At 37.2% G+C, this 15,735-nt stretch overlaps 1 protein-coding gene across 1 annotated transcript; it reads right to left on the bottom strand.

Moving 5' to 3' along the window:
• Positions 1–205: 205 nt before the first annotated feature.
• On the bottom strand, positions 206–15,725 carry LOC114475871 (V-type proton ATPase catalytic subunit A-like). Its single transcript, XM_028467031.1, has 15 exons — positions 15,569–15,725; positions 13,932–14,041; positions 12,563–12,691; positions 10,993–11,207; positions 10,192–10,329; positions 9,975–10,126; positions 9,743–9,905; positions 7,362–7,470; positions 6,710–6,832; positions 4,567–4,681; positions 3,760–3,823; positions 3,472–3,675; positions 3,051–3,145; positions 2,226–2,397; positions 206–899 (listed from the first exon to the last, which is right to left on the bottom strand). Exons 2-15 carry the CDS (start codon positions 14,011–14,013, stop codon positions 807–809), a joined length of 1,854 nt encoding a protein of 617 aa, XP_028322832.1. The 5' UTR covers positions 14,014–14,041; positions 15,569–15,725; the 3' UTR covers positions 206–806.
• Positions 15,726–15,735: the final 10 nt, after the last annotated feature.

Raw genomic sequence — 15,735 nt, 5'->3', positions numbered from 1 at the left:
TAAGTTTGGTGTAGTTGCAGAAAAAGAGTAAAAATCAGCAAAAATTGGCTCAAATTGTTGGAAAAAATATTTTTAGTTTCCTAAATGCATCTGGTGACCCCCTCCCAGTGTCTTGTGACCCCAAAGTTGAGAACCCCTGTTCTGTATCACATAATTAGACATTTCATATTATTGCCAACCAACAAAAGAACCAAAGTCAATCGTCTTAAAGCACAATTTGACGTTTAATTTAGGAGACAATAACGTACCATGAATAAAACAGTGACATATTTCAACACAATCTAAGAGATTCACTCGTTCATTTTTCAACACACAATATCAAGTATATATTCCACGATATCACGAGCACACGTACGAGGTAAGAGGTGGAAGAGCGTCTTGACCCCTGACCCAGCGCCTTTGTCCCTTTATCCATTAATCCTTTTATTTATGTGCCTGTTCCCATTGCTTTCATAATGTGAACTGAGACAAACAAACACTCAATTCCACTTATTGTTGTTGCAGCTTGTGTGTTTAAGAGCGAGTAAAGTACGGCCCCTGATTGGGGCACACTGGAGTAAACAATATCTGGGTGTGTGTGTGATTTTAGGTTTTCTTATTCATTGAAAATAACAAATAAATGTGTTTCCAAAATTAATTTAAATTAATGAAGGTCATGGAATGTTTGGAGAGAAGTAAACACACAGAAACAACAGCTCACGCACACACACACACACACCCAGGGAAGACACTCAGAAACGCACATCACACTGCACGGGGGGTGGTGGTGGTAGTGTGTGGGTGGGGGGGGTTATCTCATTCCTTCATTATTCCTCTAAGTTGCGGAAGGAGTTCTGCATGTCCTCCAGCAGCTGAGCATATTCTGCCTTGATTTTAGCCTCTCCGTCTTTAACAGGGTCCTGAAAACACACACAGTTTATCAGAGTTCCTACAGATTCACTCAAAATAAATAGGGGGGGGGGGGGCGCCACATTAATTACTTAGAGTTAGGGTAACATTATTTCTGGTCCCCCAAAATAAACACACACAAATTAACAGTAAAATACATAAATAAAACAGACTAAAATATTCTAAATCACTCTAAAAACACACAAAACAACTACAAAAATAGGCTGAAATCTATAAAAACAACAAGAAATACACAATATAAATTAAAACCATGAAGAAAAATCTTCATTAAACAGGCCATTGTGGTTAAAGGTTCCGCTGCAACCTCATCACTGTTTTGTAGTTTGTTCCACTGTCGTGATTCCGCAATGTTACAGTAAAATATATATATATAAAAAAATTGTAAAATAATGTTACCATTTATTTTGAAATGTGAGACTATTTACAATCATAAAATTATACTTGTGTTAAAATTTAAAACTTTTGAATCATTGATTTAAGACATTTTGATGACAATTAAAGCCTTATTTTTAGATTCATGAATTTAACATTTTTTAAGCCTTTTTAAGGTTTCTACAGGAACCCAGTTTATTAGATATACTGGTAAACAAACAATAAAGCAGTGGTTCCTAGGGATGCACCGAAACAGAAAATATTTTTCCAATAATGAGTAATATTGCATTTATGATTATACATACTGTACTAACCAAATTTAACAAAAATAAATAAATAAATTGAGGGGTACACTGACAGAAAACAGGCTCAGACGCCCACACCAATAATATTAATTAGATAATAAATAAAAACATGTTTTAGTGTATTTTAAAGCTGATTTAGGACCCGTTATCATTAGAGATGCTAAGAGAAAGCTAACACAAGGGGAAGGTTACGTTTTATGGGCTTATTTATTACAGGCTTAGTAATTGTAATTAAACTTCAGTAATTGAGAAGGTGATTGTAATTGATTTTAACGGAAAAATAATACCTGTAATTTTAATTTGAATGGGGAAAAAAGGCAGGTCAACGTAATCGTATATGAGTTGTAATTCAACATGAATAATTGAAGACGCAATTGTAATTGAAAAATGTAATTGACCCAACCTCACTAAAAGTAAAGCAATGCATTATTACGTTAAGGCTTTTATTCAGAAAACTTTTTTCAGGAAATTTACTTTGATCTCCTCATATTTTTCAACTGTCCTCTGTCTTTTTTTTTTCAATCAATTACTAGGCATTCCACATGGGGTCACGACCCCAAGGTTGAAAACCTCTGCAATAAAGCAACGCTGACAGACCCCAGACCCCCCCACCCCCCAGTCTAAAGCCCAACAACACACCTTAAACTTCATGGAGGTGATCTTGTAGAGGATCTCTCCCATGTTTTCTTTGATGATGGCCCAGGTGATCTTGTTGTCACTCTGAGCCGTGGACTCCACGGCGTGTCGCGCCATGTCGTAGAACGCGATCATGTTGGAGAGGATTCCCACGGTTTTGTAGAAGGGACAGAACCTGATTTACAAACAGACACGTCCCTCTTTAGACACCAGAGATTCTTTAAATAACATTAAAGCTGATATCCAGTGGATGAAAAGAGAAAGAAAATTAAAAAGAGAACATCTCCATGTCCCGCCATCAACAGCTCCCCTGCCTCTGCCAATCTACCAGAAGCCACGCCTCTACTTTTGTGCAGGTGCATAGTGGAACATAACAAGGTTAGTGGTCTATGGGTCATCGTTATTCTTTTGGCGATGGACATTTCTGAGGTAAGAGCCAAGCGCTGCCTCCACGATACATTCATGTATATGAATGACCACCAGCAGTAGACCATAGTAAAAGACTAGCTCGGCATTTTTTGCATTTTAAAAGAATTATACACAAACATATATTTCTGAAAAACTCCGGATATCAGCTTTAACAAACGACCACAGTTTCACGTTAACCCTTAAAGTGCGTTCACACCAAACACGACTTCAGCGACTATAGTCACTTAATAGCTCGCGATCAGTCGCTTGAACATAGGGTTAAATTGTTGCATATAAGTTAGTTTTTTTGTGAACATCTATTCTGAACATTTAACAAAGGGTGAAGTCATTATAAATATGATGATAATAACTAAAAAGCATTCAAACATAACACATGGGGATATCTGGATGTGTTTCTACCTGTCATAAGGAGTGTAACCGTTCTGCTGCAGGAAGTCGTCTTTGATGAGTTTGGCTACTTCCAGTGTAATTTTATCCGTCTCAGCAAGAGACGCCTGCAAACAATCAAAGGTGAAAGGTCACCAGATGATCACAGAGGCTCGTGATGGAATATTCTCACACAGAGTTTAGCATTTGGTGACTGAAAAGTTTGGACAACTTAGAATTATTAGTTTTTCATCCCACAGATTCTTTATTTTTAAAGCCTTGCTGTGCTTATTATTATTATTATTATTATTACTGATCTAAAAATGAATACAAATTTATAAAACAAGTTTTATTGAACATTAAAAAATAGACACAGTGATAAAATATATTTATTAAACAATATTTAAAGCCTTTTTTTTGTGAAACGCTGTGTGTAGATGATTCCGAATCTCACCTTTCCTACGAGCTGCACGATTTCAGCGAGGTCCTCCTCCTCCTGCAGGATCTCTTTGGCTTTCGTGCGAAGAGGAACAAACTCGGGGAAATGTTTGTCGTAGTATTCGTCCAGTGCGCGCGTGTACTTGCTGTAGCTAATGAGCCAGTTGACGGAGGGGAAGTGCTTCCTCTGAGCCAGCTTCTTATCCAAACCCCAAAACACCTAGAGAAACAATCAACATTAATAAACCAACACTCACGTGGTGATTTCATATCAAAGTGCACGTGTTTTCCTCTCTTCACTCACCTGAACGATTCCCAGCGTGGCTGAAGTGACGGGATCAGAGAAGTCTCCACCAGGGGGCGACACACTGAAGGGGAAAATTACACAGGAAAGAATCAACTCATCCTGCATTGCTCTTTATTATGGTCTCAGACACACGTGTCAAACTAAAGGCCCGGGAGTCAAATTTGGCCTTTTCGAGGATCCAATTCAGTCAGAAAAACTATGGCTCATTGTGTAGCTAGAAATCAAGCTAATGCTAAAGCTAAGCTAGCGTGACAAAGAGCCAATGGGCTGCTGTTGCAAACTTGTATTACTACTAGAGTGGAATTATTCTACAATATTCACTCATCATGACAGTAAAATAGACCAGGGGTTCTCAACTGGTCTCGCATAGGGACCCATATTTTGCCACGGTCATTAAATCATGACCCACTTTTTTCCAAATTCAACAAACCAAAGTTATATAAATATAAAATCTATATATTATCCTGTGCAACATTCATTTCACAGCATACCTGTCAAAAAAAAGATAAAAGACAAGCCATAAACATAAAGTATTAATTTGGTTTTAACCAGCTGTCCGTGACCTAAACAGTCCAGGTCCATGACCCACCAGTTGAGAATCACTGAAATAGATCATCCTAAGTTAATCTACGGCAGTAAATCCTCTCTCAACCAGTAGAAAATGCTGTGAACACCTGATTATGCATGAAAAAAATAAATAAAATGACCGTGAAACCGATAGAATTCTGAAAAATACCGTGATATACATTTTTGGTCATACTGCCCAGCCCTAGCGTTAAGTCATCTGAAATAAACCAAACTCACGCTCCCACGATGCTGACGCTTCCCTCTCGCTCTGGATTTCCCAGACACTTCACACGTCCAGCTCGCTCGTAGAAGGAGGCGAGGCGGGCCCCCAGGTACGCGGGGTAGCCGCTGTCTGCGGGAGGAAACATTCACAAATGTAAAAGATTCACGTCATAATGTTTTGGATTTTTCAACTATTTACATTCAAGAATAAAAACATTAAAGGCAGGGATGTTAAATATGGAGCAGTTTGATGTCATTAAGAGGAACATTATTGTGCCCTAGTTTCCACTTCTACGTATAAATAAAATACTAAATATGTAAGAAACTGACAACATCCAATCAATAAGTCACAGATATCAGTCCCAACAGGGTTTTCACTAGATTTGTGACTAATTTCTATATAATTAAGAGAAATGTTCTGTAATAATTTGAAGAAAATTGAAACACTAAGAACTGTGAGGTTTTAAAAATGACTCAGAAAACTGTGAAACCCCCCCTGTAAATATTGATGAGTTTCTTCTGTCATTTTTTCTTTCTATTTCGGACCGAATTGGATGCTCCAAATGGCGGGATGTGGTCCCCGGGCCACAAGTTTGACACATGTGGTTTACGGTTACCATCTTAGCCCTGCATCTGTGAACAAGAAATATATCCAACAGCACTAATATAACAGACACACTGTGGTCAATGTTGACGTCACTGCTTTAAAGCTGATAGAAATTATTTCTTTTTTTAAATCAAATAAATTCACAGTGATCAATATATTGAAGATTTGCGCAAAAAAAGAAAAAAAAATGTAAAAAGGTTAAAATAGATGTTTAAAAGTTTGTTTTGATCTAAAGTGTAAACACAGTTTTTAATCGCAGTCCCTTACAGTTTGTGTATCTCACACTTCTACACACTTTGAATGTTGCCCTCAGGTGAACGTTTTGCAGAGCAGGTTAAACACATTCAGGTTTCACTTCCTGCCAACTGCCATTAAAACATGTAGACAAACATGCATGGTTGGATACCTGCAGGGGTTGTGCAGTTTGTCGTCAACAGGGGTTCTCAACCATGGAGCAGGGAACCCATTTGGGGTTGTGAGACACAACTTGAGTCTATTTTTGCTTATTTCTACCCTTTTTCTGCAACTACACCAAACTTGCCATATTTTAACCTATTTTCATCACTTTTTCTTGCCATATTCTTGCTCCTTTTTATGCATTTTGCTACATTTCTGCCACTAAATAAATAGATAAACCCTTTCCACCACTTTCCCACCTAATATCACATATGTGGACCCATTGTTTTCACTTTTTTCACCATATTTCATTATCATTTTTCTCAACTTAACCACATTCATGATTTGTCATGCCCATTAGTTCCCAGTTTAAACTACGGGTAATTGTTCCTACTTTTAAGCCAAATATTGACATTTTAAACCCTTTTTACCACTTTTTCTGTCCGTGTTTGGCCACTCTAACATACAATATTTGTGTGGTTTATTTTTAATCCCATTTCACCACCTTTTCCACTATTTTTGGTCACTTTTAACCCATTTTAATTCTGATTGAAACAAGGATTTACATCTTTCGGATGACTACATACTATAGCCCAAATAATGCTAAACTTCCTGGATAACGGTGGATATTATTCAAATAAATAAATGTGGCTATCACAGATTCATAGAACAATGGAGCATCATTTTGCTGACTTTATGGATGAACCCCAATAAAGATCATTAATACTAAAAACACACAAAGAAAGTACGACTAACGGGAAGCCTGAGAAATGTAGCCAAAATTTAAAAAAACATTAAATTATTAACCTGCATTAGATATGGACCGGGAACAAAATGTAACGTGGAACTAAAGAGCAAAAATAATGATTTACGTCTGCATGTACTTCACATGGTGTGGAACAATAAACAAACTTTCAATAGCTGAATTAAAACATTAATTTCCTGAAGCTTTTTGTCACAGATTGCAAACAATGTTTCATTATTTCTACTGGACTTTTACATCTGTTTTTACGTAGGTGATTAATTTCATTTAGGTTTTTTATTTTTTATGAAATCTAACGTTATTTGTTCCCTGTAAGTTTAATGAATTTGAAAATGTGTTATTTGTCAGTATATTTTTGGGGGGAACTGGGTGAATTTGGGGCTTGAACTCACCAGCAGGCATTTCAGCAAGTCTTCCAGAAATCTCCCTGAGCGCCTCAGCCCATCGAGACGTTGAGTCTGCCATCATGCTCACGTTGTAGCCCATGTCTCTGAAGTATTCAGACAGTGTGATCCCTGTGTGAAGCAAAACGCTGAATGAATAAAAATATGAGCTAAAAAAACAGTTTTAACGATGTAACAGATGATGATTGTTCCAGAAAGTTCATTTTTTTTAATATTTTAAGGTTTTCATTTATTCAGACAATGTTTTTCAAGAAATTTACTTTGATCTCCTGACATGTATCAACTGTCAGTCTTCCGCAGAGGCATCTGCTCATCGCTTTGATGCATTCTATTGAGTTCTTTCTGACAGAACTGTCAAATTGGCCACGCCCCCTGTCGCCCGATGGTCTCTTGAGAAGAGAGTCCCAGGTGTGGGAGAGTGAAAATGTCCCCTCATCCCTGTTGATGTTGAGGCTCTGCCTCCTGATCCCACATCAAAGCGATTAGCAGACACCTCTGAGGAAGACTGGCAGTCGACAGTCAAAACATGTCAGGAGATCAAAGTAAATTTCCAGAAAAAGTTATTACAATACACATTATTACTTATAAACATATTATAGTCGATGATTGGACGGCTGTAAACCACATTCAGATCCACTACCGGTGTAAATGGAAGCCTCTCTAGCCGCCACGGGCATGTTGGATGTGTTGGCAACCAGCGCTGTTCTCTTCATGATGCTTTCAACTTTGCCATCGACTTCCATTGTAAGCTGTCAAAAAACAAACAAAAACCACAGCAGCATTAGTACAGCTGAGTTTACTCAGGCTAATTGTTTCTACAAACAGAATAAGAATTACAAATGAGGTTGGCTTCAGGTAATGTTTTTTAAAGCTAATGTGCCTGAGCTTGTCATCTACTAAAACGGTTCCTCTTTCATTCAGTCTTTGTGTAATGAATGAACCAAACAATCACTACACCATTTGTATTTAAAAGTTCAATATTATGCTATTTTTCCACAAATCTCCATTTGTTCTAAGAACTACAACATCATTATAGTATTTGAAGTTTATTTTCCCAAACTCACCTGTTTTCCAGAGTTTTAGACCTCTGAAACTGCACTTCCATAGCCGGTCCTAATAATAGGCTGTTTTGGGGCCTTCATGCATATGCATGAGTGGGCGTAAATACACAGGCTGCTCAGTGTGTGTGTGTTTATCACAGCAGCAGTAAATCATTAACAGTCACTTCCTTCTCCTCCTCACCAATAGTCCTTATAATAGATTAATAGTCAATTGTTTTGTCCTAGCGTGGCCTCACATTGGGTCACAAACAGGTCAGATCATCCCATAAAAGCGATACGAGGTGATATAACGGCTGCTAAAAGTGAAACAAATTGTGATTGCTCGCGCTGCGCCGCAGGGAAGTAAACTCTCAACTATCAGCTGAGTCAGCTGTTTAAAACAATGACATGAGCTGCTACGACGCGTTCTTTTCCTCTTTATCTCTTCTGACCACAGGAATAATCAGTTTAAGATGATAATCCATTGTTTTGTCCTAGCGCTGGGTCGCATTGGGTCACAAACACGTCAGATCATCAGATAAAGGTGATACGGGGCGGTATAACGGCTTCTAAAAGTGAAACTGATTGTGAGCGCTCACGTTGCACTTCAGAATATTTATAACATATACTGGATTATCTATATACTGAACGTATTGATAATAACTGTAATATCAACCTGCCTTTGCTATGTTTGTTTTAGCTGTGAGGTAGTTTGAGAGGGAGGAGCTCACATTCTTAAAGGGAAGGAGGAGCCATGATTGTCAGGAGGAGTTTCCCCAATTATGACTCATAAGGGGGCATAAATCCATCTCACTCGTTTGGAGCCGACATTTTACAAAATGTGGAATAACAAAAGAGGAAACAGAACTTTTTCAACTTTGGCCCTCTGAATGAGGCTAAAGGAATATTTATCACTGTAGCAAAACCATTATAAAGTCATTTTTCATAATACTGCCCCTTTAACAAATCCATCACAGCAGAATAATGAGAATAAACTAGTGATGCACCAAAATACCGGCAAAAGAACATTTTCTACCTGATAAGTGTGATTTATGTTTCTGTGTCACGTTGATGGATGCCTACACGTAACTACAAACTGCAGAATCTGATTTTAGTCTGTCAGCGCGCATTTCACAAAGATTCTCTTTACTTTATCACGACTGTACTTGGTCCACGTCATAAAGATCATTACTTGGATGGGATTAAAGCAGCACGCACAAGAAATGAGGCACGCCGTAATCAAAGCACACAGTGTGTGCGTCTCTGTGATTTAAATGCATTAAAATTTGTTTTAATGAGAACAAATTTCATGTGACTCTTTTCCAGAAGCTCAGTCAGTTATAGGCCTGTACAATATTATTTAATGTAGGAGTGGGGTTTTTACGATTTTATTGTATGCTGTGCATTTTTGGAATGTCAGTGCTAAATAAATGATATTATATTTTTAATTATTTTATTCTTTAAAACATTCGTTTTAATTCATACAATTGGAATGTTTTAATTTTAGTGAGGTTAGTACACATTCAGAGTCATAAATGCAATGGGAATAATAATGTGCATAATAATTTTTCGGTTTTCGCCAAGAATTTTCCTTTCGGTGCATCCCTAGTGAAATGTGTAATATTTGATTATTTCACACAAATGTATTAGTTTCACAAAGCTGTCTTTAATTTTATTCTTCTCCTGTTGGGGGCGGAGTTTCCCGTTTCTCCTGATTTTGTGCGTACGGTGGGGTCAGAGCTGTCGTGGAGGTGCTCACATTATGTCGCCAAGTTTGCTTTTTATAAATACCAAACGTTGCTTACTAGTGATGTACGCTTTCTTTGTACATACGCAGCGTTTATAAATGTATAAATGTACCAGTATTACTGGTATACCGGGAAAAGAAAAAAAGCTATTGACTGCGTTATTTTTCTGTAATTATTCGCAATTAACGCGTTAAAGTCCCAGCCCTAGAATAAACAGTTTGCGTGCCACTGACCTCGGGAAAATCTCGCAGCACTTCAGACATTTCGTTCCCTCGCTCGCCACATCCGACGTAAACGATGACATCGCTGTTGGAGTATTTGGACAGCGACTGCGAGATCACAGTCTTCCCACATCCGAAGGCTCCTGGGATGGCGGTGGTTCCTCCCTGCACACATCTGCAAAGTACGAGATGTTATTCCCACTCTGTTCCACTCAACTATTTCAAAATGAGAAGAGCACTTAACGGGAATAGCGCGTCGAGGACTCTTTGTCCGGTCAACAGCGGATGATTGGCCGGTAGCTTCTCTGTCACTGGGCGGATCTGTCGCACAGGCCACAGCTGCACCATGCTAAACTTTTCTTTGATGCCTTCAAACTCCAGCTCTAGAACCACATCCTGGAAAACGATGGGAAAGTTATTAAGTTTAAAATGAAAAGGCTTCAGCAGCTTTTTACACTCACAGAAATGTCGTAGTTTCCCGAAGGCGCCACGTAGGTGACCGTGCCTCTGTTACGAGGTGGAATCATCAGCTTGTGCTTGATCAGCGAGTTTTCAAACACCATGCCGTAGATATCTCCACCCGTCATGTGACTGCCCACCTGGAGGAGAAATCACATGGAATCATGGGTAGACAGACCAAAATTCAGCCCTGGTATTTATGCGTCCAGACCCATTACATTATCAGAGACACCACGCAGAAGCCGTTAATAAGTCAGTGATGCTCAACATGTGGCTTTTTATGTCTTTATTTTAATTATTATTCCCCCAGAAAACCTTAAAAGGGGGAAACTTTCTAACCCCTTTTTAACCATTTCCTTTGGCCATTTTACAACTTATTTTGTCCACTTTTTTTTTCTTTAGATTTTAGCTTCCTTTTGCCAATAAATATCAATTTTTTTCCTATTTTTTGTCCATTTTTGCAAATTCATCTTGACACTGATCAAATTTTTGTCTTTTCTTGACTTTTTTGGCCACTTTTCATCCAAATAAGCTAACTTTTGCCCAATAAATATCACTAGTTTTTATTTTCCCCTAGATTTTGCCTCTTTATCTGCCCATTTTTTGGCCACTCTTGACCACTTTTGGCCCATTTCATTCACTTTACACTCTTTTCTTGCCACCTTTTTGCCATTTTGGACCATTTTTGGCCACCTGGGTTAGGGTTAAAAACAAAAAAAAACGTATCGGACCAGATCGGCCAACTTTGGGACGTGTAATCAGACCTGACGCAAAGTAAAGACAATCCAAACCACTTCTCTTACCCGTAGATTATGGCTGGGGTTGAATTCCCACTTGATGTCTCTGTTTAGAGCCCCAATGTTTACACCTCTGGGGATGTAAATACTTTTGGTGAGGTCGTTGATGTCTTTAAGTGGACGCTGAATACCATCAAAGATTGAGCCCATGATTCCAGGTCCCAGCTCTACAGAAAGAGGCTTTCCCGTGCGGAGGACGGGGTCTCCGACCGACACGCCGGCTGCAGCATCAGGTTAAAGTCAACACTGTATAGCACATGTGTCAAACTCAAGGCCCGGGGGCTGAAAATAGCCCTTCAGAGCACCCAATTTGGCCCGCAGGAGAAAGTAAAAACAACAGAAAACATTTATCAGGAAATTGCCAACAAATTAACTGGGGGATCTTTTAATCACAAATTGTGGAAAGTATTTAATTTTTTTAAATTTTGGAATTACCTCTCAAACAATTCCACAAAATTACCCCTAAAGATTAAACAAAATATGTTCACAATTTTGCAACATTAAAAAATGCATTATTTTGGTGATTGATTTTGAAAAGATGGTACTACATGTAGTGTTAACCTTGGATGACATATGGCAAGATAAATAGATAAATATAAAAATATATAATTATATTACATTATTATATTAAAAAATATATATTTTATATTTTATTTTTGTTTTCTTCATTTTTTATTATTTTATTTTATTTATTAATTAAAAAATCATTTTTAAGGATAAGTACATTTTAAAACTTGCAAAATTTAGAAACAAGCAATAATGTGGAAATCGCTTTTCTCCCCCGCCTAAAAACTGCACCTCACTAGATATCAAACAATCAATATTTGGCCCTTGAGAAAGAAAAAAAAAAAACTGACACTCCTGCCCTAAAGCATCTCTAACATACAGGTTTATTTTCCCAAAGTCGCCTGTTTTCTGGAGATTTCGCCTCTGAAACATCACCTTCAGACCGCTCCTAAAAATAGGCTGTTTTTTTTGGGCCTTTGTGCATATGCATGAGGCGTATCACAGGAGCAGGAGAGTAAATCATTAATAGTGGCTTCCTTCTCCTCTTCTGACCATAAAACTAGTCCATTTAAGATGATAGTCCATTGTTTTGTCCAACTGCTGGACCTCATTGGGTCACAAACACGTCAGATCATCCCATAAAGGCGGTACGAGGCGGTATAACGGCTACTAAAAGTGGAACTGATTGTGAGTGCTCTCGCTGCGCTTCAGAAAAGCCATTATAAGCTGAACGTAAAGATGTTAACTGTGATATCGACCTGCCTTCACTATGTTTGTTTTACCTGTGAGGTAGTTTGAGAGGGAGGAGCTCACATTCTAATGTAGGGTAAGAAGAGCCAGGATTGTCAGGAGGAGGAGTCATAAAGGGGGAAAAAATCCAACTGGCCCGTTTGGAGCTGACTTTTTACAAAATGTGGAATAACAAGTGAGGAAGGAAACAGAACCTTTTCAACTTTGGCCCTCTGAATGAGGCTAAAGGATGCACATCACTGTAGCTAAAACAATTATAAAGTAAATGTTTCATAATTCTGCCCCTTTAAAAGCCCTGACAAAGCAGCAGAAAGGATACAGGTCTCCTCATAGACCTGGATCGTCGCCATGTCGCCTTCCAGACGGATGATTTCTCCCACCAGTTCACTGTGGCCCACACGAACCAGCTCGTACATGGCAGCGCCAGCCATCGCAGTAGCTGTCACCACTGATGATGAGGGAGATTTGAGATAAAAAAGAAAAAAAGTAGAAGTTTATTCAAATAACATATTGTCTGAATTAAATTCATATAAATGCAGCTGCATTTTAAAGCACATACAGGATGTTTAGTCTTTACAAAACTGCAAAACATTTTATTACAGAGTTTTAGAGATACACATGTTTTTCCTCTTCTGTCTCCTGGGAATAAGAATATGTGGCCCGCGGTTTAATTTTGTGTGGCCACCAATGTAAATGCACAAAATGAATACAAAAAAAAAACAAAAAACCCCTCACAAAATTACTTAATTAAAAAAATCACACAAATGACTACAAATATACACAAAAATAACAGAAAAATATTTTTTTTTAAATGACAAAATAAATGCTAACATAAAAAAACAACAGAAATAGAAAGAATGACAGACATATACAAAGAAACAGAAAAAACACAAAAGATTACTCAACTCAACACATAAGATGACAACAAAAATAGACAATATGACTCATCAAATATAACAAAAAAATTGCACAAAATGACTCCAAAGACACACAAAACAGAATACACACAAGAAACCCAAGACAATCACAGCAGTACTAAAAATAGAAAAAAAACAAAACAAAAATGACTCAAAAACTTACACAAAATGACTCGTAAACTAAAAAACAACACAAATAGAAAGAATGACAGACATATACAAAGAAACTACAAAAATCGCACAAAATGACTCCCAAAAAATACACAACAGAAAAAATACAAACAATTACTCAAAACACATCAGATGACTACAAAAATACACAAATGACTCATCACATGTAACAAAAAATAGACTGAATAACAAAGAAATATACGAAAAGACAAAAAAATGCACAAAATGACTCTACAGACACACAAAACATGATACACAAAAGAAACCCAAGACAATAGTAGTAGTAATAATAATAATAGAAAAAAATAAAACAAAAATGACTCCAAATTACAAAAAACTTCTTATAACATACAAAACAACAACAACACACATAACGACAAAGAACACACAAGCAAAATGGCACAAAATGACTCCAAAAATACATAAAATCCCACAATAACTGAAATAAACAAAGCAAACACAAAAATTGGTCATAATAAACAAAACAACAACAAAAACAGATTACACCCTTTATTGTTTCCTGTGTTAATGCTATTAAACATTAGTGAGTATGTGTGAAGGTGGTTTTTAATAAATGAATATTGAAAATCTAAAGCAGACCTGGACCAGAAACTCCATGGACGAATCCAAAGCGACTCTCTCGGTCTTCATCCTGGATCTTAGGAAGTGTTGACGTGTCCATCCTGATGCTTTCTGTGCTTTAATATTTCCTGAGGAAGAAGATAAGGACACATATGTTCAGGGCCGGCCATCTGCTGGAGGGGTCCTAAATAATCATTTAAAAAATATAATTAACATGTAACACACCCTCTACTGCACGTTTTCTCAAATAAATATTAAAAATCTTATATCTATCTGTCTGTCTATAACTGCTGATCTTCTGCCCATATTTATTTTAATTATTGTTCTATTCTATATAATTAATTCATTGTGTTGTTTGCACATTGTGTTCTTTAATTTGAAGATTTTTGTTACATGCACTGAAACTTTTATATTTTATTTTAACTTTTGAATGCACAGTTTTGCATTTCTTTTGCACCATTGTTGTTGTTGTTCCCTCAGGACATTTGCACTATACCTGTAGTAGGTGTTGTATTGTATTATAGTGTATTATTCATTTTTTTTAAAATTGGTTGTATTTTTTTATTTTTTATTTTTTTAAATGGTTTGTTGTGTTGCAGAATTGCATCCTTACCCACCCAGCAAAATATGATTGAAAAGACGATTTGGTCGCACGTCTAAACAACGTCAATATTTGGTAGAAAAGTAGAATTTTATAGTTTGATAGCACTTTGAGATGACTATTGTATTAATTTGTGCTATATAAATAAAGTATTATTGAACATTATTCATAGAGAACAGTCACACATTGTTCGTTACAATTTTTCCATATTTGTTTTCCGAGATATACAATTTTATAGTTTTTTTTAAAAAAATTATTATTAAAATACTTGCTTTAGGAGACACTGCTTTCGTTACTTCTCAGAACATGAAAATCACAGTTGGATGTATTATTGAGTGCGTTTTAATCCAGAACTTCATTTAAAGAAGCCACACTACAGAACTCACTCACACGTGCTGTCCCTTGGAGGAGAAAAAAGACATTGTGCATCTGAATTTTCATTCTGGTAATATTTTATTGAGTTAAAAATATCGAGATTAATATTATACATCGCCATTTGGAGAAAGCATATCGAAATAGGAGTTTTGGGCCATATCGCCCAGCTCTAATTGGGGCTAAATTTGGACCAATTTTTACGTAAAAAAAAAAAAACAAAAACAAACAATTATAGAGTATTTTTGGGCTAAATCAAGGCTTTAGCCCAAAACAGAACGTCTAAATGATGTTGGGTGTTTGGTGGGATTGTTTTGTCTTGATATAGAAAATAAATAATTAATACACAGTGTGTATGGACTTTTACACACTTACACACACACACTGTTTATTACAATAAAATGACTGAATGATGTACACTACTTACTATTCAGTCATTCATTCATTCTCCTTTAATGAAAAACGAGCTATTACGCGTTAGATTTCAGGCAGAGGATATTTTTTAATGCGCACATAATTCAGTAAAGCTGCTTTCTGTGCGTGTGTGTAAAAGTCAGCTGACTGTAGCTAGCAGCCAGCAATGATCCTTCCTCATCATCATCATCAGCTGCGCTAACGTTTGACTCTGTGAATACAAACAGAGAAGAAGAACCGTCCGTAGCCCTCATAATAACCGTCTTACCGTAAATTAATACACCGACGGTCCAGGTCAGTCCGTATCCTGACAAGCTGAGCCCAAGCTTCTCTGTGCTAATCACCTGCCGAGCACCCGACTGTCACGGGAAGAAAATATCTCCATTGTGGCTCAATCGGCTCTGTTCGTCTCAGTGCAGGTTGATCCAAAATGGC

This window comes from Gouania willdenowi, chromosome 14 (assembly GCF_900634775.1).
Source record: "Gouania willdenowi chromosome 14, fGouWil2.1, whole genome shotgun sequence".
Lineage (NCBI taxonomy): Eukaryota > Metazoa > Chordata > Actinopteri > Blenniiformes > Gobiesocidae > Gouania > Gouania willdenowi.
The sequence above is the reverse complement of the archived record's forward strand: the minus strand, read 5'-3'. Positions and strand labels throughout refer to the sequence as shown.